The sequence below is a fragment of the Maudiozyma barnettii genome (assembly GCF_903064755.1).
Source record: "Maudiozyma barnettii strain CLIB 1767 genome assembly, contig: KABA2_05, whole genome shotgun sequence".
In the NCBI taxonomy this organism is placed as follows: domain Eukaryota; kingdom Fungi; phylum Ascomycota; class Saccharomycetes; order Saccharomycetales; family Saccharomycetaceae; genus Maudiozyma; species Maudiozyma barnettii.
In genome coordinates, this window is record NW_024545242.1 from 993,965 (window position 1) to 1,018,672 (window position 24,708).

The window sequence follows — 24,708 nt, forward strand, 5'->3', positions numbered from 1 at the left end:
AAGGAGCTCTCCCCAGCGGTCCAGTATGAAATGCAACTGAGTTATTATTACTGAATATGTACCGGTACTTCTTCAAGCTAAGTTGAATATTATTTTTAAATGCATAATAAATTCATATCAAGAAAAATAATAACATCGGCAAGATAAATCGAGTCGGTTTTTCCTTTTAGGGGACAAGCCGAGTGAAGTGGAGGGAAATTCATCAACGAAGAAAAGTGTCAGGAGCTTGATGCAGTGCATTAATTAAATATTTTCATTCAAGTGAACCTAAATTCTGGAGGAGTTTATCATATCAGCCCGTGGGTTGATGGTAGAAAGAGGAGTGCTAACGTTTCTTTTTATATTATAATTATCAAATATTTTAGTCCCGCAAAGTAACAATAGCCGCAGTGCCCAAGTACAGCTGTTTTTGCTTTTTTTGTTGTTCCTGCAGTGGTTTTAATAGAGGTGTTAGAAAAGGGGAAAGAGGAGACACATAGACGCAAATATTCACAGGTGTGCGTGGTTTTGTTAGGGAGATCGAGTTCTTTCTACGAAGCTTGATTGCTGGCTTTGTTTCGCTGGAGGACCATAAAGATATTTCTAAGATTGCCTACAACAATGCGCGCAATATGTTTTTTTGGTTTTTCTTCAGTTGCACAGATTTTGAAATTAGCTTAATTTTCTCTTGGTCGTTCTCATTTTCTTTTCTGAGAGAGAAAATATAACTAATTTCCCAATGTTGTTTAATTCACGGAATCTCCGTACAAGTTTATATCGGAGAATCTGTACGCGAATGCATATTTATATGTCCGCCTCTTTGCGAAAGAAAAAAAACGCTAATTCGCAATGTTGCGCGCAAAGTTTGGAAATTGATTTTTAATCTCCCTGCGTACTCAAATCCTGCCGGAAAAACTAGTTTAGGAAAGAGTAGATAGAAAACACTGAGAAAAATGTAAATCTTGTCATCTTCTTGAATTAATTTTCAAATCAACAGATCATTTATTTTTGCTGATATTCGATTATCCAAACTTGATTTTCTCAGGTGCGGAGACGGGAGGAGAAAAGAAAGGAGTCAAACCATATATGCTACCCCATCCTTATACATCATGTGGTACGAAAGTGTATGTGTGCGTGTGTGTGTGAGAGAGTGAGAGCGCCTTGCAATAGTTTCTTTTAATCTTCATCTTGTTTACGACAAGATGTTTACACCATCGACATACGTAATTTCATTAAGTAATTTAAGTTTAAAGCGAAGAATAATTTTTTAAAAGAATAGAGTGATTCTATTACATAAATTCCAAATAATGTCAGTACATGTTTAACCATATACGATTATTCGGTAATATCTAATTTACGCGTTCAATATTTTCTTTTTGTTTGTTTTGTTTTGGGAGAGGAGGAGCAATAGAATAGGTACTAGTAATAATTAAAAGACGTAATCGCTCTGCTTATTTAAAGAGGTACATATTCTTCTAGATATTATTGAATATAGCAATTAACAACAACAATAAGAAATGTCGAATTTTACTAATATTTTAATCAGTAATCTTACAGATTCAAATATTCAAATACCCAAGAAAAATGATCCATTAAGAAATGTAAATCCAATATATTCTCAATTATATGATACTTTTGAAAATGAACCCTGGTTACCTAATTCATCAAAGGATAGTACTCAAATGAAAATGATAAAGACTGATAGTGATTTACTGTTTCAAGTATTAATGATCGAAAATATTTCAAAATCAAAACAATCTCAGTTAGATGATTTAAGTACAAAGTTTGATCCAAAAAATCAACGTGTTGATACTTTGAGACAATCTAAAGGTCCAAAAAAATTTGATATAGTTAACCAAGTGGATTTAGATAAAGATGACAATGCTACTACTTCTAATAATAGTAATAACACTACATCGACAATTCCTTTAAAATCATCATCTGACCTACAATCTCGTAAAACTGTGTATAAAATAACATTACAAACCAAAAAAAGTGATATTTTTTTTGCAATTAATACTTATCCAATTCATTGGGACAATTGTTGTGCAGGTGCAAAATTGATTATTAAGAAAGGTACTATTTTTAATAGAGGTGTCTTTTATTTAAAGGAAGAATTAACTGCAATGTGTTTTGGTTCCGTTCATTCATGGGTGGAACAACAAGATTTGAAAAAATATTCTTATCTTGAAGGGAAATTGAGTAGAGATAATGATGGTTTCAAAGATGTATCAACTTCTAGAAAGAGAAAAGCTATAGATATAAGTGAGGACGACATATGACACATAAAAATACCTCACATTTTGCATCCATTTTTAGAATACTCACACCCTCTCTTTCCCACGCACAATATTTATCACCTCTTAATTATGTATGTAATAATAAAGTATATCAAAATATAAATTAATTATACAAATTATTTCTCAATTTTACTTATGCTCTTGAATGTCTATCTAATCTAATAGAATTTCCCATAATTCATCCGTCTCTATGAAATCATGATGTACAATAGATACAATACAATATTCAGAATGAACATGTGTGAGGAAGCTATTGGTAGGAGTATTTCTGGGGAATAATTTTGCCCATTCAGACCATATACTAAACGCCTCATCTGTCCATGCTTTAAATGATTCTTCTTCAACAATAGTAGTTTGAATAACTTGGCTATTAGGGAAAACACCCCATGTTACAACATTAGAACTCCCTTCATCCAAATTAGTATTAAAAGAACCTGATGCATCCCCGACATAATAACTAACTTTTCTACGCCCATAATGGTCTAATTTAGGTTTTAAAATGGATTCCCATTGTTGTTTATGTAAAAACATTTCAACAAATCCCTTTTGATAGACAAGACCATTCGCAGGTCCCCAACCAAATATCTTATCTGTACTTTTGGCCGCATTTGCAGCTGGCTGGGACGCTAATGTTAGATATCCTCTATGATTTAATTGAATAAGTTCTTCTTGAATTAGGGCTGTCTCTGGGGATAATCCAAGATCACTCCAAGGTAACGCCTCTATAGAACCTTCTAAATATTTAATAAATATTTTTTTCAAATCTTTGATATTCGTTGGTCGACCCCACATTTCATGGGCCTTTTTAACACTAACCTTAATGGTTGGACCATACCCATCAATTTCACCATATGCTGGTGATCTTGAGTCACCGAATCTACCATTTGGAAATTCATCCCAAGTAGCATCACGCCCAAGTGCACCAGAACCTCTAGAAATTGATAACAAGAACTTCTTGGATGGCATGCCGTTCTTATAACTATATTCATTAAATCCATTGCGTGCACTAGTAGAGTCTTTATTAATAATAGCTCTATTAAACAGTAAATCAGCTGAAAGTACACTGGAACGTCTTCTCTTTCGACCATCATGGTTCAATGATAAATTATCTAAAGTAATATCGCCGTTCTTATCTAAATGTTTATTTGTAATATCATTTTCATCATCCTCGTTCATATTATCAGTGGAGCTAATATCAGCATCACTCTCTTCACTCTCATCTATGATATGAGAAAGAGTAGGGGATTCAGATACAATCTCAGCTATAGATTTCTCCAAATTCAATGTATAAAAATGGAAACATTTAACTCTTCCATCTGTACCTTTGTAAATCTTATCAATAATCTCCATCAAAATGTTAACACCAATTGATTTTACCATATTATCATCAGCTTGTATCTCTGGTGGAAATTTATCCATAATGTGTTGAGGAATAGATGCATGGGATAATTTTGCAGCTCTATTGAATAAAAGGTACGAATTTATTGGCATTAACCCCGGAAAGATCGGAATAGTCGTAGATATCGTCTCCCTGAATACTTTTTCAAAATTTAAAAATTTATCAGCATCATAAAATAATTGAGTGATAACAAATTCAGCACCTGCATCAATTTTCTCCTTTAGATATTCCATATCTCTGATAGGATCTTGTTCAATTGAAGAATCATCCTCAGTACTATAATGACCTTCTGGGTAAGCTGCGACACCTACGCAAAATTCATCCTTATATTTATTTTTGATATATTTAACAAGATCGACAGCATATCTAAATTGGTCATCGGGTGTGCCATCCTCATTTGCAATAACGGATGGGTCACCTCTTAATGCTAATATGTTCTTGATACCCAGTTCCCTACATTGTTCCAATGCATTATCAATAATACTAACATCCATATTAGTGCAAGTCATATGCATACAAACTGGTATATCAAATGATTGGGCAACAATTCCTGCCAAGTCAATGGTCTTTGCAGCAGTGGTACCACCTGCACCCCATGTAACTGTTACAAACGTGGGCTCTAAGACATTCATACGACCTATACGTTCCAAAAGATTTGCCTTACCTGACGATGTCTTTGGAGGAAAGAACTCTAATGATATCGATGGTTCATCTTTTTGATAATACGTTTCTATTAATGACATTGTTTATGCGGTTGACTCCTTCTATCAATAGTCCTTTTTCTCTTTTTTCTTTCTTTTGTTTCAACTTTCACTAATCAAATTTAGTTTAAAAATATCAAATCGACTTCAAAGTTGCACTTTCTATATTATATTGACAGTAAAATCTGGTATTGAAAACAATCATTTGTAGTGGGAAAACGAGACTTCGTCTCTCATCGACTTTTCTTTAAAGTTGTGAAAAAAATAACTGAAAAATTGTTTTTGTTTAGCTTCGCTTTTCCACTTCACAAATATTTGGAAAGATTGCCAAATTCATTAGGCAAATTGTATACATCAATAGCAAGATTTAAGTTTATTGAACCTCACAGATATCTAAAGAGTACTGACTGATATCAAGCAATCAAATTATTTATTGACGTAAATGGAGAAACCTGTATTACTGTGGTAATGGCCGGTTTATTTGTTCAAGATGAAGATTTAGACGATGAGTTTTTACAACAGGAGTTATCTAGACAGGAGGAAGTAATAACTAGAAAAGTAAGAGATTCATCTCCGAAAGTGACAGATAATGATGATCTTCCTATAATGAGCACTCAGGAAATTGCTTCCGACAAGATAATTGATAATATATCTGACGAAGAAGATGAAAAACCACTGTATCCCCTAATACCAGTAGATACCGACCAAGGGAATGACTTAAAACCCAATATTGAGGATATCAGACCTGTTGACATTCAACTGAATGTAGAACTTCCATTCCAAACACAAATTATAGAGAGTTGTTTGGTTTCAGATGATCCGCTTGTGATTCTCGGGAAAGGTTTAGGTGTGACTAATATTGTTTCAAATTTATTGCATATACTTGCGACACCAACTGTAGTAAATGGGGAGTCAAAGAGATCTCTCGTAATTGTACTAAATGCTACCAATGCTGATAATAAACGATTATATCAGGGTTTACAAGAGTTTGCTTGGCTTGATGATCGGCATGAAAATGAACACGAACAAGCTTTTCAAACTCCATTCCATATTGTTACTTCTGATTCGTTAAGTGTTGAAAAAAGAAGGAAATTATATTTAAGAGGGGGTATTATTAGTGTAACTTCCAGAATTTTGATTGTTGATTTATTGTCTGGGATTTTACACCCAAATAAGGTAACGGGGATGATTGTTTTAAATGTTGATTCTTTGAAAAATTATTCCAATGAGTCGTTTATATTAGAGATATATAGATCTCAGAATAGATGGGGGTTTATTAAAGGGTTTTCTGAAGTCCCAGAATCATTCATAATGGAATTTTCACCTTTAATGAAAAGAATGAAAGAATTACGTTTCAAAAATGTTCTTTTGTGGCCTAGATTTAGAGTAGAGATTTCATCGGTTTTAAATAAGAACTCTGATTCAAATAAGGTAATAGAAGTTAAAGTATCCTTGACTAATTCGATGTCACAGATACAATTTGGCCTTATAGAATGTTTGAAAAAATGCATTGACGAATTGAATAGGAAGAATACAACATTATCGTTAGAATGGTGGAATTCTGAAAACTCATTGGATCCTAATTTTTTGAAATCAATAAACTCCGTAATGATGCCAAATTGGCATAGAATATCGTATGAATCCAAACAACTGATCAAGGATATCAGATTTTTGATACATCTGCATAAAGCACTTTTAAGTGCAGATTCTGTGGATTTCTATGAAGATATTCAAACAAGTTTAGACGCGAATAAACCATCCGTATCTAAGAAATACTCAGAATCTCCTTGGTTAATGGCTGAAGAATCTCAGTTGGTGATATCGTATGCTAGAAAGAGAGTTTACGATAAAGAAGAATATTCTCTAGAAGAAATGCCTAAATGGGAACAATTAATGAATATTATAGAGGATATTGCACAATCTAGGTTGAAAAATAATTATACGGGTCCGACTTTAATAGTTTGTTCTGATGATAATACTGCTATGCAATTGTCTCGCCTACTGAAAATAGGTAATGTAAAACAAGGCTTAAGAAGATTAATGCTTTCAAAATTACAACATTACAAAGAGAGAAGAGAGGAAAGGAAAAAACTATTAAATGAAGTTAAGGACAAGCATAATCAACCAACGGAATTAGATGTCAGTACTACATTTTCTAAAGAACATACGGAATCTAAAAGGAGGAGAACCAGAGGAGCTGCTGTTGTTGCACAGGTTCAAAGGTTGAAAACTGCAGGTTCAGGAGAAGATATAGAAGGTGCTATCGATTCTTATGATTTACATAATGAATTAAGCCTCATTGAGGATGAAAATGATAAAGTTTCCGATATCGATTTAATGGAGAACTACGCTTTAGATAATGAAGGTAATGATATTATTACACAAATGGAAAATATTCCAGACGATCTTGAAACTATTGATGATAATCAAGATTTTGAATTACATCAGATAATGGCGGAAACCCGCACTAATTTGACACATGAGACTTTTGAAAAACAATTAGATAATATTAGTTTCATAGATACATCAGAACAAATTATAATTGAAACTTTTTCTAATATTGATGATGAAACATTATTACAAGAGATTAGACCATCATTTATTGTGATGTTTCAACCTGATTTGATATTTATTAGGAGAGTAGAAATGTATCGTACAATTCAAAATGAGAAATTAAAAATATATTTCATGTATTATGCTGAAAGTATTGAAGAACAACAACATTTAACATCCATTAAACGAGAAAAGGATGCATTTTCTAAATTAATCAAGGAAAATGCCCAACTGGCCAATCATTTTGAAGCCCCTGAAGATATTTCTCATTTTAAAAATCTTGCAGAGAGACAAATGAAAATGAATAAATTGAATAATAAAAATACCAGAAATGCAGGTGGTCAAAATAGGAACGCTCATTTTACTCAGGATGTAATCATTGTCGATACACGTGAATTTAACGCTTCGTTACCTGGTCTTCTATTCAGGTATGGTGTGCGTGTGATTCCAGCAATGTTATCTGTTGGTGATTATATCATAACACCTGATATATGTCTTGAAAGAAAGTCCATATCTGATTTAATTGGTTCTCTTCAGAATAATAGACTGGTAAGTCAATGTAAAAAAATGTTAAAATACTATAAATATTCTGTTTTACTAATTGAATTTGATGAAAACCAATCTTTTTCGCTAGAGCCATTTAGTGAACGAAAAAATTATAGGAAGACAGATCTATCAACCACACCTCCAATATCAAGCAAATTATCTCAGGATGATATACAATCAAAGTTGGCAAAATTGATTATTAACTTTCCTGCGCTCAAAATTATATGGTCATCGTCACCACTTCAAACAATAAACATTATATTAGAATTGAAACTTGGTAGGGAACAACCCGATCCTAATGTGACAATCTCTTTTGGTACACATTTGAGGCATAATGCGAAGGCAAATGGTATTACATCGATCAAGGACATAGAAAATAGCGAGAAATTTTCGAACTTGTTAAGTATTGAAGGTATTTCGAAGATCGATTACTTTAATCTAAGAAAGAAAATAAAACAATACAATAAGTTAACCAAGATGGATATTGATCAATTAACTGAGATTACAGGTGATTCTATGTTAGCATTCAAAATTTTAGATTTTATTCAAGAGCAAAAGGAGCTCGAAGAAGATATTGATATCGATGGAATATGAATATACATATATATTTAATGTAAAAAAAAATAACATAATGGTCTTAATTTCTTATAATATGATAACAAATTATATAATATTTAGATTCGTAAAAACTGAAATAATAAGAACGTTACTATATTTTATCGAAAATTCCTTGTCTAATGTTATAAAACAACTGAATTTCGGCTGCGAAGTCGAGGTCTACAATTGGATTACTTAAAACAGTGAAAAATTCAACTTCACTAGGCAACAAATTCGGAATCCTAATTAACTTCTCGCATGCATCTTTATCAATGGCACATTTGTCCAATAATAACGTCAACAACTTTATTGTTTTACAACTTATCATTTTGTATATCACAGGCGCGTCTTTGCTTTGCATTGTTAAATTTTGGAAGAAACCGTACAGTCTCCTGAAGCATACACCAATATTTTCATATGTCATTAGCCATTGCAATGGAAGATCGTAAAATTCTAAAGTACCTTGTTTATTGTCTTGCGTTGGTTTCGAACTTTGATTAGAATCAATTAACTTAACAATCTCATAAATGGATGTCAATGATTGCAAAATAATAGGTGAGTATTCATCAATAATTGACGGTTGAACAGTTACCTGTTGAAAAGGAATGACTGATATTAAAAATGAAATAAGGTCATTCATCAATTTTGTTTTGTTTCCATTGTTATATTTATTAATAATATACTTCACAATTTCAATATTCTTAGACTTTCGAGCCTCGTTGAACTGTCCTAAAAGAATCGATTGCATAAACTTACGATTTGGATGGCCTAAAGACAATATTTTTGCCAGGATGTCTACACCGAAAGATTGATACTTCCCCCAGCTTACAGAATACTCTGAATAGGAAATTCCATTTTCTGCAGCATCCGCGTTCTGGGATTTCTTTGGTTCACCAAAACTTAAGATTAGCAATAACAGAACCATTGCATCCAATTCAGAATCCAATTTTAAATTATGTGAGATATTTGATAAAATGATTATTATATCTTTTTTGAAGTTTAAAAGTTTTCTTTCAAAAATTATCTTATTGTTATCAAAAAATAATAACCACATCATATCCGACAAAAGTCTCTTTAACATGTGACTAGAGCACATAATATTAGCATTGACGTCTGAGAATGATATATTTCTTAGAATCATAGATATTGTCGATAGCTGATCGATAATTAATACTCTAGGGTCTTCGGCATCTCTTGTATTGACTTTCGTAAACGGATTGTCAACCTCTTGTTTGATTTTCTTCAATGATTCCATATAAGAAGGAAAATAGAGATTTACATCTTCTAAATGAGAAATATGTGAGAAACATTGTCTATCTGGTAAGTATTTCCATTTTCTAGGGTGTTGCTGTTTCTTTTGCCAATCGTTTAAATATGCACCTATATCAATCGAGGAGTTTGGTTCATCTTCATCGTATATGGAGCTTGCAGGAGAAGAAGCAGATTCATCCTGTTCGATATCAATACCCGTTAATGAATCAACAGTTATGACATTATCATTGTTTTTACTTTTTTGTTTTGTGTAAAAATCAAAAATTGCATCTATTTTTTGAGAAAACTTATTGTTTCCTATAGTATTCCGATTTAGATATTTTTCAGTGTCGTACTCCTCACAATAATGATTAGTTGAACTTGTTTGATTTTGTCTTAATTTTTTAGGCGTTTCCCAGTTCTTACAGAGATCCTTGATTATGTTAATACCATGTATGCAGATGGAATTTAGTATATGTGGGTATTGATTTAATGGAATAACTAAAGTACCATCAGCACTTGCCACCAGCAATGAATTTAATGCAGAGTTTATTTCACCTAAATTATTAGATTGTAACGACATTGAAAGGGCATGCAAATTTATTGTTCCTAATTCTGGAGCAAAAAGGTAAATAGGCTTGTTTCCGTCAATCTTTTCGCCGACATTAGATATATAGTTAATATCGTAACCATTAATAAATTCAAGATGTTGATCAATTGGCTTATAATTCCTTATCATACTCCTTTTATAGACTTTCGGTAATTTCGCCATTTCTCTTTGATATCTTTCCTTGATTCTCCTGTCCAAACTAGCTTTTTGTTGTTTTTTCATTTCATCCATAATTCTCTTTTGTTCTTTTTCCTTTTCCAGTTGATCCTTGCGTTCTTGTTCCAGTTCTTTCTTAGTTTTCTTCTTCTGTCTTGGTTTCCGTGGTTTCTTTGCTACTTTTTTCGTTGTTGTAGGTGTGGCAACAGCTGCAGTTTGTTTAGCAGCATTTGCACTATTAGCAGCCGTCTTAGACTTCTTATTCTTCGTCGCCTGTGGCTGCTGCTGCTGTTGTAATTGCATGGCTTGTTGCTGTTGTTGTTGCTGCAACATTTGTTGCTGTAATTGCTGCTGATTCTGTTGATTCTGTTGATTATTCAAGTATTGCTGTTGAGTTAAATTTGGAGAATTTACCCCAGTTGAGGAGCGTATCTGTGTTTGGTTACCTATTTGATTTCCGAATTGTTGTTGAACTTTTTTTAATAGTTCTTGTAAAAATTGTTGCAAAAATGCTCTTTTGGCTTGTGATTCTTTCGTACCATCTGGTGAACTCATATGCTTCTCGTAAGGATGTAATATTTTAAAATATATCGCTTCTAATTGTTGAGGATCACCTAATTGCAATTTCAACGATATTTGAGGCCATAATTGATTTCTCCTCACTTGTTCACCACCACCGAGACGTTGTGCTAGGATATACAAAAAAAAGAGATTAACTTTTCTTCCTTGTATCTCTGGAATATTAGTCATTGGAATGCTGATTCTTTTACAGTTATCTACAAGAGATTTCATAAACAGTTCATACTGTTTGTTACTTAACTCGGCGGATATTCTTTGTTGAAGTGCAGGACTTAAATTTTGTAATACTGCTTTCTGCTGTTGAGCCTGTTGTAACTGTTGTGCAGTCATTCTCCCATGACCCATTTGTTGTTTATTGCCACCACTTGCAGATTGTTGTCTTTGTAATTGCTGCTGCTGCTGTTGTGGTTGCTGTTGTTGCTGTTGTTGTTGTTGGTACGTTTGTGCTCTCTGTTGTTGCATAGAGGCAAGCATTGCAGCCCTGTCTTGATACGTATTTCCACTACGAGATGTATCATGTATTGATCCCATTGAATGACTGTTATTACTAGAACTTCTATGAGTTTCATTATTTTTGATATTGCTCATTTGAGAAAAATCGTTTCTTTGCATATTAATATTATTGTTGTTGTTTGCCGGTGATTGAACATCCATTGGAGAAGCTTGGTTTGATAATTGGGACATTGGATTTGGTGTCATTCCACTAATACCATGTAGAGCATTATTTAAATTATTTTGGCTCTGAGCATTATTTCTTAACAATATCTGTTGTGGTGTTGACGGATTTTGAGAATTCGATAATTGAGGTGACAGTGTTGAATTGTTGAACATATTTGGGTTATTCAGATTAATGTTTGCAAAGTTAGGAGATCCATTCCCGGTACTTTGTTTACTATTTTGTCTGAACATCTGTTGAGCATTAGCTGGGATTTGGTCTCCATCTAATATCGAACCCTTTGATAAGATTGCCTGTGGCGACAAATTACCACCTATTCCCAAATTCACGTTCATATTATTTGAACTATTACTGTTATTGTTGTTATTATTATTGTTATTGTTACCACTACCACTACCACTACCACTATTAACGCTCAGATTCGAACCGTCATTGGTTAGATTAAAATCAAAAGGTGTTTGGTTGTTGGAAAAATTGTTAAAGTTATCGTTACTGCTTTGATTATCGGATATTTGTCCAAAGGATTGATTTCCAAACATGTTTCTGAAACTATCATTGTCATTATTAGACATACTTCCGCCATTGCCAGAATTAAAGAAATCCATCTCAGTCAAATAATTTATTCAGGCAATTTTATAAGATAATTAAAAGCAAAAAGATATGTTATTCTTTAAATAAAAAAATGGTATTGGCCTTAGGTACGTTATTGCAATATATCCGTCTGTTCCTTGAAATATTTCAAGATAAGCTGTCCCAGTTGTAATTTATTTTTCACACGCGAAATGTATATAGTAAAAGTTGAAATAATAAGCTTTGACACTATTTTTACTTATGACTCTTTGTCTCTATAATGTTACAATACCGTACACACCCGTGGTTAATAATATATGTATATATTTATAAAGGTACTCTTCTTAAAATCGCTTGTTAATCGATTTAACAGCTTCTCTAATTGAAATGCCCTTTTTATTTCTGTTGATTGTTTTGGTTTTAATTTCAAATTTCGATTTCACGATTTTCAGTTCGTTTTTTGCTTCGGAGAGTCTTTAATATCGTGGGATATGATATCGTTGTGCACGACGAAAGACCAACTAGAATCTAGATATGGTAGTCAATCATTAGAACCAATAGCATGGTTATCTCAGTTGGGGAGGGGGAAAGGTATGTACATAGTAATACCATTTGGCTCTACTCAGTACGCTGTCTCTTGGGGCTTTGTTTCAGTGGCATTCCTCTAGCTTTCATTCTAGATATGGCTTGTTTCATGAACTGGCTCTGTCGCGTTTCAGTATCATCATTAGTTGATGCTGCACTTCTTTTCAAATCGTCAGCTTTTAAGTTATTGGAATTACGTTGTTCGGAAAGCTTCTTCAGAATATTCAGCATTTCTCTTTTGTCATCTTGATCTCTGTGATGTTTAGCCTCAGGGTTTGGATCATCATTTGCCCATTTGACCAGTAAACCTGCACCTTCCAGTCTCTGGTCCCATTCTTTATCGTTCGGCATTAGAAGGCTTTGGTTCATCATAGCCTCCCGAGTAAACTCGGCATTGATCTGTCTTTTGTACTTCACAAATGCACAATTCTTTTCTGCAATGTATCGAATACGATCTATACTTCCTAGCCTTGTAAATATAAACCGTATACGGCTTTCTATCTGTGTTGGTTTTAAAGATTTTCCATTCAAAGCATTGGTGATACCTCCGATATATAACGTCGCATTCTGTCTCTTAAATGAACCTACACCACCCATATCTTCTCTAAACTCGGAATGTTTTTCTCTTCCAAAACAGTCAAACATATCATTTTGGGACCATATCGTTGCATCATTATCATCTGGTATGTGATGCATGTAACTACATTTATTCCCCATTACACAACATCCTCTAGCAAAATAGATGCAGAACTTACTATCCTTGGAAGATGCCCTTGTAGTACCGGAGTCTTTCTTAGGGTCCAATCTAAAGGGGGTAACATGTCTCTCACTAGGATTACCAGTACCTCCCTGGGACCATTTATTGTACCAGACGTTAAATGTTAACCCATTTTGTGGAGGTATCTCACTTGGCAGATCTTCATCCTTTATTTGTTGTCTTGCGGGTCTTGATTTCCACATCTTCAATCTTCGCCACAACTAGTATTGCAATATAACTGATTACTCCTGCTAATATCTAATAAATAATAGTAGTTTATTTATCATTGTATAAGTAAATTATCATTATATCCTCAAGGTCATCGCACATTTTTATCTTAAACAAATTTCCCACTTACAGAATGTTGCACTTCGCTACCTGCGACTAAAAATTGAAATTGAAATTATATTTTTTTATGATTTTTCAATCAAGTATTGTCTGTTTTATTGATAAAAGAGATGAAACGGTTTGCTATTATTAGTAACAACGAAACAAATAGCGAATTGAACAAGTGAATTAGTGGTTTATTCCTGTGTGTCTGTGTGTTTTAAGTCCAGCTTCAAAAATATATATTACTTGACACTTGTATCTGATAGAACTGAATACTACGCTGAATAGTGAAACAGCCAATCGAAAAAATAATTACATATACATACAAATTGAAGATGTTATCTTTTCGTTACAATTTCTATGATATGATAGAATCAGACTCAGATGATGAGGAGACGACTCCTTCTGGCCTAGTGATTAACAAAGTACATGCATCACCATCCACCCAAATAAGGAATGAGATGTTGTCTCCTCCAGCATCATCATTTTGCAGATCACCTGAAACATCGCCTGTACCAATTACAAAGACTGATAATGATATAAGATCTGAGTTAGATCTAGATCAACGTAATACCAAATCAAATACCAAATCGGATGCCTCGTATTTGCAAACATATAAGGCTTTACAAGAGACTATGGTGAACTTAAAAATTGATTCAAAGCTACCAAATTTTAATAATCTTGGATTTAATCAATTGATAATACCTTCAAAGGACTCAAAAGATACAAACGTATTGCATAAGGGGATTACACAAGATGAATATGTCACCAATCAAGCCACTAGATCATCATCTATAGGTTCGACTAAATATTTAGTTTCAGAACTTATATCCTCTATTAGTGAAAGATTCGAATCAATAGAGATAGCAAATAAAAAAGAAGTGGCTAGGATACTTAGTGAAAAGAAACGTAAAGAACAAGAACGTATAGCTAGGATAGAAGAAGAATGTAAAAGGAAAGAAGAAGAAGCTAGACGTCTCAAAGAAGAAGAAGAACACCAAAGACGTGAATTAGCAGCCAAAAAGAAAGCTGATGAGGAAAGAATAAAACAAGAACAACTTAAGGCAGAACAGGATGCAAAGAAGGAAGAAGAAGCTAGAACATTAAAATTGAAAAAAGAAGCGGAAGAAAAAGCTAAAGAAGAAGTACGTGAGGCAAATCGTAACAAATATAGTACCAATTTTAAAAATATTGAGAAGACCTTTTTGAAATATAAAGAACAGATACAAATAATTAAAAAGGAAATTGTAGAACCGGTTAAAAATATTGATAAGGATCAAAAGAAAATATTATCCACTCATAGGAGGAAAATCAATCCCAAATTTGGTCAACTGACCAATTCGAATCAACAATTAATTGCGGTAGCCAATGAATTGGATAACCTAATCTCTCAAACGACATCACAGCCTTTAATGTTCAAATGGATCTTGAATTTTGTTGCGAAGGCAATTGTACATCAAGCAGAAAATGAAGTTAGAGTGAAACCGGAGTCGGCACTTCCATTGGCTAAACTTGCATTGTATTTAGTTCAAAAATTCCCAGATTTAAAAGAGTTATTAATGGCTAGATTTGTTAAGAAATGTCCATTTGTTATTGGTTATACTTGTTCTATTGACACGGAAAATGGACGTTCTGCTATGGGTTGGAAACGTAATTCTGAAAACAAATGGGAAGCTTCAACTTCATATGATGAAAGGATCGGTGGTATGGTTACGCTATTTTCTGTAATTACTCGACTAGATACTATGGTCTCAGGTTCTCAAAACCCATGGTCATTAGAGTATTCGTGGATGATGCTTGCCAGAATTGCTAATACGCCAGTTGAACTATTAACTAATGTTCATTTCATCGTTCTTGGGTCATGGTGGGACGCCACTGCATCATCATTCTTACAGAGATATGGTAATCAAGGTGCAAAATTGATGAGACTAATCGGCGATGGTTTGACATCATCTGTTGCCGAAAAGAAGTACGTCGGTGCAGCAAGATTAAGAATATTGATGGAGGACTGGATCTCTAACAATAATATAACGGCATTCCCTGAAATGGACCCATGATAACATACATAGTATATAGGAATATATAGAGATAAACTAATAAATGAATCAACGAAATCAAACATCTTGTTCAAGGTAAACAACTAACTGTTCGCTGATTGTTTTTATCAATACTCGTCCCTTGTTGTTGTTATGGTTATTACGCTTTTGTAAGATGCCGGCGCGATGAACAAATCTCTAAAGTTTCCTTAAATGGGAAGGCTAAGTGAAATTGTTTAAAAGCAGAATATTGGAACTGCAAGACACTAAGGAAGCTATTAGATTTATACATTAACACAGAGTATTAAAGAAAATTATTTAACATATAGTGGACTATATATTTACACTAATTTTGCGAACTCTTTGGTTTATCACTTTCAAATACAATAAAAACAGCTGTTGTACATATAAATATATATATATATTTTGCATAAGATAAAGAAAATTCGCTATTACACCACATATACATTGCAATGCAAAGATTAATACGAACATGTATTGCAGGCTTCTTTTACTTTATTAATGCTATATTAATAATATCATATATGTTTAGGCCGGATCTCCTAATACATCAACTGTACACAATACCCGTATCATTAGGAACATGTTTTATCACATTGGGTTTACTTACATCAGATTTTTTAACTCCGTCCCTATCGGAGATCTCTACTAATATGCTACACATATCACCTCGTATTGCTGGTATGACTCTTCTGGCATTAGGAAATGGTATCCCTGAAATTACCAGTGCATATCAATCTATGAACGCTGGGGTGACATCGTTGGCGATTGGAGAATTGATAGGTGGTGTCTTCTTTCTAACCACAGTTGTTATTGGACTAATGGGATTCATACGGACTATATACATCACGAATCATAGTTTAGAGTTAAAATATTTGAATATTTTAACTTATGAAAAGCGACATTATATTGAAGACATATCAGCCTTGACTGGTATGATTGTCATTACATCTTTGGTCCTTTGGGACGGGAAATTACGATTATATGAATGTTTTGTATTAATGACCTGTTATATTGTACATGTTATATATTTGGTCAATCAAATTAAGAAAGAAGAAGTTGAAGAATATCCCAGTAGTGAACTTGATGTTGAATTAACTAATGACATTTGTGATATTGTTAGTATAAACAATGAACAAAGTCTAGGTAGTAATCTAGTTTCTGGACCGATTGATTTGGAGAATCAGACATTCGAACGCAATATCTCACTTTTCAATCAAGATGAATTAATGAGAAGAGACAAGATCAAATGTCAAATTAAAGGTTATTTATCGAAGAACTATAAAGGTTGGGTAAGAATGACCTTACGAGATTGTCTTGATATATGGGAGAATGATGATGTCTTTGATAAAGAAAAGGAGAAAGAATATTCAGATGATAATACGTCTGAAGGAACAGCCGAAGAGATTGTCCCCTTGTTTCATCCAAATATCACGACGGGTTCGTTACAGGAAGACACAGACGTTATTGTTAATGTCGCTCAGGATGACGGTTTGTTAAGAGTTCCTGGTCGAACTAGTAATAAGAGTGATAATAGACCTCCCCTGAGAATTTCTAGAAGTCTGGATTTTGTCCCTGCATTGCTAGATGGTATTCCCAGTGAAGAAGTGATTGAAGAGGTTGTAGACAATATGGTTGACTCAAATGGAATAACACTGACCCAACAAAGATCTCCAAATGTTTCAATAATGTCAACAAATTCACAAATGAGAAATCATTCATGTTGTTATACTCGGGGTTATAGGTTATACTATTATGTGACTAGTTGCAATCCAATCACAATGTGTCATGTGGAGTTTCTAATGTTATTATTTACTACTCCGATCTCGGTGGTGATCCATACTTTATTACCTACTCCAAATGATAGTCATACTTTAATCACTGAACCTATTTCCTTTGGTGAGAAAATCCGTGTATTAATGTCTCCAATGGTGATATATCTACTAATAGTTCGTGGATTACCTAATATCGCGATAATCGCCAGTTTCGTCACGATAATTATGGTATATACCGTATGGACGAAATATAATCCTTTACAAAGTCGAATCCTAACTAAAAGACTTGTATCGATCATGGGGTTCATTTCATCAATATGTGCGATTTCCGTCGTGGTAGATGTTATCGTAAGCATCCTACGTATGTGGACCAACAAATTCCATGTGTCAGAGAGTATTCTGGGTATCACGATCTTTGCGTGGGGTAATTCCATTGGAGACTTGGTGTCGAACTTGACCTTTGTGAAGACTGGGATTGTCGAGACCGCGTTGGGTGCCTGTTTTGGTAGTCCCCTGTTATATTTCTTGTTTGGGGTTGGTTTTGATGGGATGGTGTTGATGGTGCTAAGTTATATCAACGATACAAATAATGGTGTTGTCAACTGGGAAATTGATTTTACTATAGATGCACATTTGAAATTGAGCGGAGTTGGGATCCTTATTGCGATGTGTATTTATTTCATTGGAATCCCATTGAATGGTTGGAAGATTAATAAACGGATCAGTATGTTATTACTGTTGAATTATTTAATCGTAACGTTATTAAATATATATATAGAGGTTGGTATGTAGGTTCATATATTGAAAAGAGGAAAATAAGGGTAACAAATAAATAAATAAGGTTTGGTTTGGGGGGTCATTAATAAATAGAAAATAATAAATAAATAAATAAAAGTGAATGTGTGAATGCAATTAGATGGATGAGGTAAAGATTGGAAATCAGCAACAACAAAAAAAATGGGGGGATGGCAATGGTTGATTATTTGATTTTGTTTAAGTTAATATTGTCCAGGATCTTCTTAGCGCCATTTTCAATCATTCTATTAGCTAAGATTGTACCACATTCGATTGCATCTTTCTTTAAGTCTACAAGGACTCTCCTTTCGGAGTCTTCTACCCATTCAGTTCCTTCGACTCCAATGACAATAGCTTTAAAAGTTAAAGTCTTTGTGTTAATATTGAATTGAGTCTCTACACCTATTGGTACCGAACAACCACCTTCCAACGTTCTCATTAACGATCTTTCTGCAAGACAACATACAGTTGTCTCCAAGTCACAAATTTCTTCTAGGATACGATGCATTCTAGGGTCGTTTTTTCTAATCTCTAAACCTAGAGCACCTTGACCTACAGCATGATACATTATCTTTGAATCGAATCTTTGAGTGATTCTATAATCCAAATTCATTCTAACCAGGCCTGCAGTAGCCAATATAATACATGTATAACGAGATTCCGGGTCGTCGACTTTATCTAATCTCGTATGAATATTCCCTCTAACACTTTCGAAGATTAAATCAGGGTATCTTCTTTTCAATTGGGCAGATCTTCTTACAGAAGACGTACCTACGACAGCACCTTTTGGTAGATCATCTAAGGATTTGTATGGAGAATTTAACGCCATAACAAGACAATCCGAAGGATCTACTCTTTTTGTAATCCCTCCTAATTCAAACCCGTCAGGTAAGATAGTAGGCATATCCTTTAGCGAATGAACAACAACGTCTAATCTGAGGTCCATATCAGAAGAGTATAGTAAATCTTCTAATTCTTTAGTCCAAAGAGCTTTCCCACCGAAAGAATAAAGAGGTTTAAATTGAATTTGATCACCTAAAGTTTGAGTCTTTGTCAATTTACAATTATATTGTTCGAAAGCATCCTGTATCATTTCTTTGACTTTTTCAGATTGTACTACAGCCAGTTTAGATCTTCTTCCTCCAATATGAACAGTATCTTGAGTCATTATGCAAATAAAAAAAGAATATATTAGTATGTGTGTGAAGGATGGTGTACCTACGTAAGGTATGTGTGTGTGTGTGTGTGTGTGATAGAGTAAAATCTGTACAGGAGTAGCAAAAATAAGTAAACCCAGTTAATAATAATAATTATTATAAGGTATATCCTCTCTGTCTGTCTGTCTGTCTCTTTATATAACGAGCTGTTATTTCCTCCTTCTCAGCCTGAAAATATCCAGCAATCACCCTACTACTGCCAGAGCTGAAAAAATGAAAAATAGAAAATGGAAAAAAAGAAAGCAAACTCGTTATACGTCTTTCGCCATAAATTTCAGTCAGTCAATCATGTTAGTATTAGCATTTCTATTGGGCAACCCCATACCCGAGAGAGAACGGCCGAATGTTTGCACTGCAATAGCAAGTGCAGCGACAGAGCGTGGGAGTATTTGGTAAAATTGATGGTCAACAAACGGGAGGAGCCACTGAAACTTTCACTGTCGGCACTGCCATACCATTCAATATTGTTATTGTTATTATTATTATTATTACCAACCAGGTCGTTTGCTTACAGGGCAGGCATCAGTGTCTCTCTCGCATTGCTTCTGTTTTCTGTCAAATTGGTAATTAAATTGAAAATTGCATCGTAAAAGGGTCTTCGTTCATTGGTCAGAGCGCAAACAAAGGATGCGACGAGTGGGGGCCACCATGGGCTGGGTGCTGTTGTACGCACCATTCAGTGGGCGAGACCACAGTCAATCTCGCTTTATGTCAGCAAATCATTGAAGAGATTAGTAAGAAACGGATTCGCTTCGTTTAAGAAAAACAATGCGAGGATGGGAGCCGGCCACTGCGGGATTCGTTACCCGTGTGGATTTGTATGTCTGTGCATTCAATTTATCGGTTGATGCGCGACCGCCCGGGGCCAATCAGCGTGGAGTGAAAAGAACGGGCCTCGTACTCGATGATGTCATCGGCTGGTTATTGTCTTTTTAAACGACGAGGCGGGCGGGATCACGGCGCACGGTGGCCCTGCTTTGCATCGGTGTTAGGGTTTGATGTCACAGTATACGGCAGCCTGCTACTACTAATACGATTCCATAATAGAGGTGGTTGTGGTGCTTGTCTAATTCAATTTCATAGTGGCGGTGCTTGCTATATTCAATTCCATGATCCTGGGCATATTACGATAGAACGGTTGATTTATCTTTCTTTTACTTTTTGACACAATGTGGCAAACCCTCTTATATATATATATATATATATCCAGGCGGAAGATGTTTATCCTGGACCCTCGCACTCCTGTGGGTGGGTGCATTTCACGTTGTCAGTTGAAATTTCTTTCATTGTTCTCACAAATACAATGGATATGGGCATCGGACTATGGACATAACGGAGATACATCATGTCTAAATTTGCGTAATAGTACGCAAAGAGCCACAAAACGAAAAAATGAAATGCACGAAAAATACTCAATGTCTATTTTTTATCTTATTATGCTATGTGTTATAGATATATCCTATTTATACTATTTAGAGAATTGAGCTATCCATTCGATTGATTTCGAATGGCCTAATTTAGCGGCGTTTGACATATGTAACGTAGCCATTGGTAAGTTTATTGCTGTACCAATCCCATTATGATAGTAGTATCCTAATATATATTCTGCACGAGCTAATTTTCCTTGCGATGTAGTACAACTGCGTTGTATCCATTCAAATGACAACGTATAGTCTGGCGACATGATATCTGTAGATCCAGTAAAGAACCAGCCGGCTAACGATAGCATTGCTACAGGGTTAACATTTCTTTTCTTTGTAGTTGTACTTGGAGTCGACGCTTTCATATACCATCCAATAGATTTCTTACAATTGATTGGTAATCCCATCTCTCCAAATTCATAGCATGTTCCTAATCGCCATTGCGCTAAAGGATAGTCATACTCATTCGCACATTGGTAATAGTATTGTAAAGATTTGATATGATCTCGATCGATACTCTCTTTGTTTAATCTAATTTGTAACAAATCGTTCAACGTATCAAATTCATATATCTTACCTAATTCATAACATGCCTGCGTTGAATGACCTTCATTGCAAGCTTTTTCAAGCCATTTGATACCTGTGGTACATGGTTCGTTTCCTTCTGCTGGAATCGTTCCATTTATATAATACATCCCCAATTTAAACATACAATCATAATGCCTATATTGAATAGCTCCAAGTTTATAATAATATATCGCATGTTCCATTCGTTCCTTAGAGCTCATTTCGTCAACACCTTTGTTGAATTCATAGCATATACCTGCCCTATAACTACTCTCTGAATGTCCTAATTTTGCAGCTTCACAATAATATGTTAATGCTTTCTTATCATTTTGATTAATAAAATCATAATTTATTAAGTCAAAATGTGTTACACGATGAGAATACAGACATCCCATTAAAAAATACGCATTTGGCCATTTCAATTTAATTAATTTAGTCAACACTTTAAATGCATGTTCAATTATAATCTTCTGATTTCGTTGTAATTCAACTGAGTTTAATTCTCTTTTCAACTTCTCGGCATTTATTGTATAATGACTAATAAAATCGTGATCCTGAGATACTGATAATAACATCTCACACCATCTCATTTGGATCTCCGGCGTAAAAATCTTTACATCATTCACAGTTTCTTCATACACTTTGTAAAACGCTTGACCTCTTGGAGAATAGTCACTAATATCACGTCTTCCATGACGTGATTTTTTCTCTTCATTACTATCATTGCTGCCACTGGGTCGTATTATCGGCTCATTGGTAGTCTCCATGGGAATGTTACATTCGCTCACTGGATATGGCGCTCGTTGTTGTACTGTCGAAGGGTTTTTGGTATTTGTTGTCATCGATAGATCCGTCCTATCGGGAGGAAAACTCTTGAATGGAGAATCATACCGGTCATGACCACGATCGTTGTTCGTGTCCCCATATGAACCAACCATCGGACGTGTTTGAAACATTTATTATTTTGAATTACCGCCTATGCTCTCTTTGTTATTGTTGATATTACACGAAATAAATTAGAATTGGCGATGCACACACACAGAAGTCCTTAAAGAATGTGATATTTGCTGAAAACAATATAACAAATCAAAAAAATAGCAGGCTCTTATTCCAAACTGTACGTGATACTTATCGTTCTTGCTTACAGTACAGTCAGATAATAATCCTGAACCTTCTCTCTCATCATCTACTTATGTAGCATAATATCGTGTTTTCCCGATTATCTTATTTCATTTTTCCTGTTCTTCTGTGACTTTTCGGTATATTTTCGCTTTAATTTTATTTTTTTTTTGTTTCTTCGTCCTCAAATGAAACATTTTCTTTATCTTTGGTGAAGTTGGGATATCTGAATAGAGAGAGAGGTTGAAAGTTGACTTGACGGAAAGAATAAAGAAAGAGGACTGTGTACATTCATATTGACGTGATTCATCTGCTAACTGTGTGTAAGGTTTTTTGTTTACTGATAAATTTCGTATTACAAAGTATAGACAACCGATTAATTGTTTTGTTTTGTGTGTGTCTGTGTCCCCTTAAACAACTGCATCATCTACTGCCCATATACCCATATACCCATATAGATAAATACAACCTTATTACAATGTTGAAAAACTCTCTATTTTTAATTAATCCTCATCTGCTACGTTGCAATGGTCGCTCTTTGACGAGAATGAGCTCCATCCGTTTTGGGTCAAGTGCTGTAATCACTGCAAAACCTCAAGATATTGAATTGAATAATGGAAGACAAACTGTTAAAGCTCCAAATTCAAGAAAGACATTTTTGATAGACTCGTATAAACATATGATGGAGACTCATCCGGTCGTGATCTTCCTACATTATAATAATTTGATCAAATCCGAAGATCATTATTTTAGAGATCAAATTAAAACTACTAATGGAACATTACATAAAATTCGTAATAATTTATTCAAAGTTTATTTGAAAAATTCTAGTCAAATAGATCCATGTGCTCCAATAGATAGTAAAGATGAAACGTTGATTAAAAACCATCCTTTGCATCCATTATTTTCAGGTCCTACGGCTGCAATCACTTATAAAGATATTAATCCAACAGATATTGCTAAATTAATTAAAGTATTGAATTTAGCAAAGGATAAATTGTTCGTTATTGGTGCAAAGATCGATGCTGAAGTTATGGATCCTTTCCAATTAGGTACATTCAGTAAACTACCTTCATTACCGCAATTACAAGCTACATTAGTATCTATGTTACAAATGTCTGGTGGTGGTGGTTTAGTACAAACATTAGAATCGTCAACTCAAAAATTGTATTTAACTTTGAAATCGCATGAGGATAATATTAAGGAACCAAAAGAATAATCTTTTTGCTCTCGTAATTGTACATATACACATGTATATTTATTCAAATTTCAAGACTAGGTTTTTTTTTATTCTTCCATTATTGATGCATTCATGACATAACATGTAAATAATAATATTAATATTAATAATAAATAACATATACATATATATTATTGAGCTTTTTGTAAAGGTTTGTAACCTTCATTTACAAGTAATTCTTTTTTAATTTTAACCCCCCATTTGAAGGATACATAATCTCCTGTTCCACCAAGAACTCTATGACATGGTACAATTACAGGTATGTTATTAGCACCACAAGCTCTACCTACAGCCCTCGATTTCTTAATGTCTCCCAATGCAGACGCAATTTGACCATAACTACGAGTTTGTCCATAAGGTATAGCAACTAATTGATCCCACACTTTCCTTTGAAATTCTGTTCCAAATAAATATTCACAGTGAATACAATCGGTATCTGAACGAGCACCTTCCATCAACTCAATGAACTCGGTAGCCTCGGATTCAAATTTGTCGTCTGTATCCCGTATAAACTTATAAGTAACATGAGTGGTCTTTGATAACTGTTGAAACACTTTGTTTACAATTTTAAACAAACGCGATCTATCATTACTAAGAGATCCATACACTAAATGTCCATTCGATTGTTTGAAGACTAGTAACACAGAAGAGATGTGTGTATCTACGAATTTGTAAACCAATGGAGTTTGTTCTTTGATCATTTTTTTTGCCGTATAATTTGATGTGATTTGAGTGGAAGTGAATTGTTCAATATGTGAGTTTATATAATTTTTTCTTATACTTTACGTGATTTATATACAAACACGAGAATACATATAGAAGGAAAATGAAAAGCGAAAACAGCATTTTTTACTCTAACAGGTAATTATTAAGAAAACGTTTCAAAAATAGATCTAGTCATAGTTATGACTCATCAATTTCACGTCTT

General features: G+C 34.1%; 11 protein-coding genes across 11 annotated transcripts; 5 read left to right on the forward strand and 6 right to left on the reverse strand.

Moving 5' to 3' along the window:
• Positions 1-1,496: 1,496 nt before the first annotated feature.
• On the forward strand, positions 1,497-2,261 carry RMI1 (Rmi1p; the record flags this gene model as incomplete). Its single annotated transcript, XM_041551069.1, has 1 exon — positions 1,497-2,261. One exon carries the CDS (start codon positions 1,497-1,499, stop codon positions 2,259-2,261), a length of 765 nt encoding a protein of 254 aa, XP_041407003.1.
• Positions 2,262-2,432: 171 nt separating this feature from the next.
• On the reverse strand, positions 2,433-4,421 carry MET12 (methylenetetrahydrofolate reductase (NAD(P)H) MET12; the record flags this gene model as incomplete). Its single annotated transcript, XM_041551070.1, has 1 exon — positions 2,433-4,421. The coding sequence occupies one exon, from the start codon at positions 4,419-4,421 to the stop codon at positions 2,433-2,435; it is 1,989 nt and encodes a 662-aa protein (XP_041407004.1).
• A 426-nt stretch (positions 4,422-4,847) lies between these two features.
• Positions 4,848-8,072, forward strand: RAD1 (ssDNA endodeoxyribonuclease RAD1; the record flags this gene model as incomplete). Its single annotated transcript, XM_041551071.1, has 1 exon — positions 4,848-8,072. One exon carries the CDS (start codon positions 4,848-4,850, stop codon positions 8,070-8,072), a length of 3,225 nt encoding a protein of 1,074 aa, XP_041407005.1.
• A 115-nt stretch (positions 8,073-8,187) lies between these two features.
• SWI1 (Swi1p) lies at positions 8,188-11,952 on the reverse strand (the record flags this gene model as incomplete). The annotated part of the gene is made up of 1 exon (XM_041551072.1): positions 8,188-11,952. One exon carries the CDS (start codon positions 11,950-11,952, stop codon positions 8,188-8,190), a length of 3,765 nt encoding a protein of 1,254 aa, XP_041407006.1.
• Positions 11,953-12,535: 583 nt separating this feature from the next.
• Positions 12,536-13,462, reverse strand: CWC2 (Cwc2p; the record flags this gene model as incomplete). The annotated part of the gene is made up of 1 exon (XM_041551073.1): positions 12,536-13,462. The coding sequence occupies one exon, from the start codon at positions 13,460-13,462 to the stop codon at positions 12,536-12,538; it is 927 nt and encodes a 308-aa protein (XP_041407007.1).
• A 462-nt stretch (positions 13,463-13,924) lies between these two features.
• Positions 13,925-15,646, forward strand: GLE1 (nucleoporin GLE1; the record flags this gene model as incomplete). Its single annotated transcript, XM_041551074.1, has 1 exon — positions 13,925-15,646. One exon carries the CDS (start codon positions 13,925-13,927, stop codon positions 15,644-15,646), a length of 1,722 nt encoding a protein of 573 aa, XP_041407008.1.
• A 452-nt stretch (positions 15,647-16,098) lies between these two features.
• Positions 16,099-18,213, forward strand: YCX1 (Ycx1p; the record flags this gene model as incomplete). The annotated part of the gene is made up of 1 exon (XM_041551075.1): positions 16,099-18,213. The coding sequence occupies one exon, from the start codon at positions 16,099-16,101 to the stop codon at positions 18,211-18,213; it is 2,115 nt and encodes a 704-aa protein (XP_041407009.1).
• A 187-nt stretch (positions 18,214-18,400) lies between these two features.
• Positions 18,401-19,384, reverse strand: HEM3 (hydroxymethylbilane synthase; the record flags this gene model as incomplete). Its single annotated transcript, XM_041551076.1, has 1 exon — positions 18,401-19,384. One exon carries the CDS (start codon positions 19,382-19,384, stop codon positions 18,401-18,403), a length of 984 nt encoding a protein of 327 aa, XP_041407010.1.
• A 1,517-nt stretch (positions 19,385-20,901) lies between these two features.
• On the reverse strand, positions 20,902-22,377 carry ACK1 (Ack1p; the record flags this gene model as incomplete). Its single annotated transcript, XM_041551077.1, has 1 exon — positions 20,902-22,377. One exon carries the CDS (start codon positions 22,375-22,377, stop codon positions 20,902-20,904), a length of 1,476 nt encoding a protein of 491 aa, XP_041407011.1.
• A 641-nt stretch (positions 22,378-23,018) lies between these two features.
• On the forward strand, positions 23,019-23,759 carry MRPL11 (mitochondrial 54S ribosomal protein uL10m; the record flags this gene model as incomplete). Its single annotated transcript, XM_041551078.1, has 1 exon — positions 23,019-23,759. One exon carries the CDS (start codon positions 23,019-23,021, stop codon positions 23,757-23,759), a length of 741 nt encoding a protein of 246 aa, XP_041407012.1.
• A 152-nt stretch (positions 23,760-23,911) lies between these two features.
• Positions 23,912-24,481, reverse strand: MGT1 (methylated-DNA--protein-cysteine methyltransferase; the record flags this gene model as incomplete). The annotated part of the gene is made up of 1 exon (XM_041551079.1): positions 23,912-24,481. The coding sequence occupies one exon, from the start codon at positions 24,479-24,481 to the stop codon at positions 23,912-23,914; it is 570 nt and encodes a 189-aa protein (XP_041407013.1).
• Between the last annotated feature and the right edge of the window lie 227 nt (positions 24,482-24,708).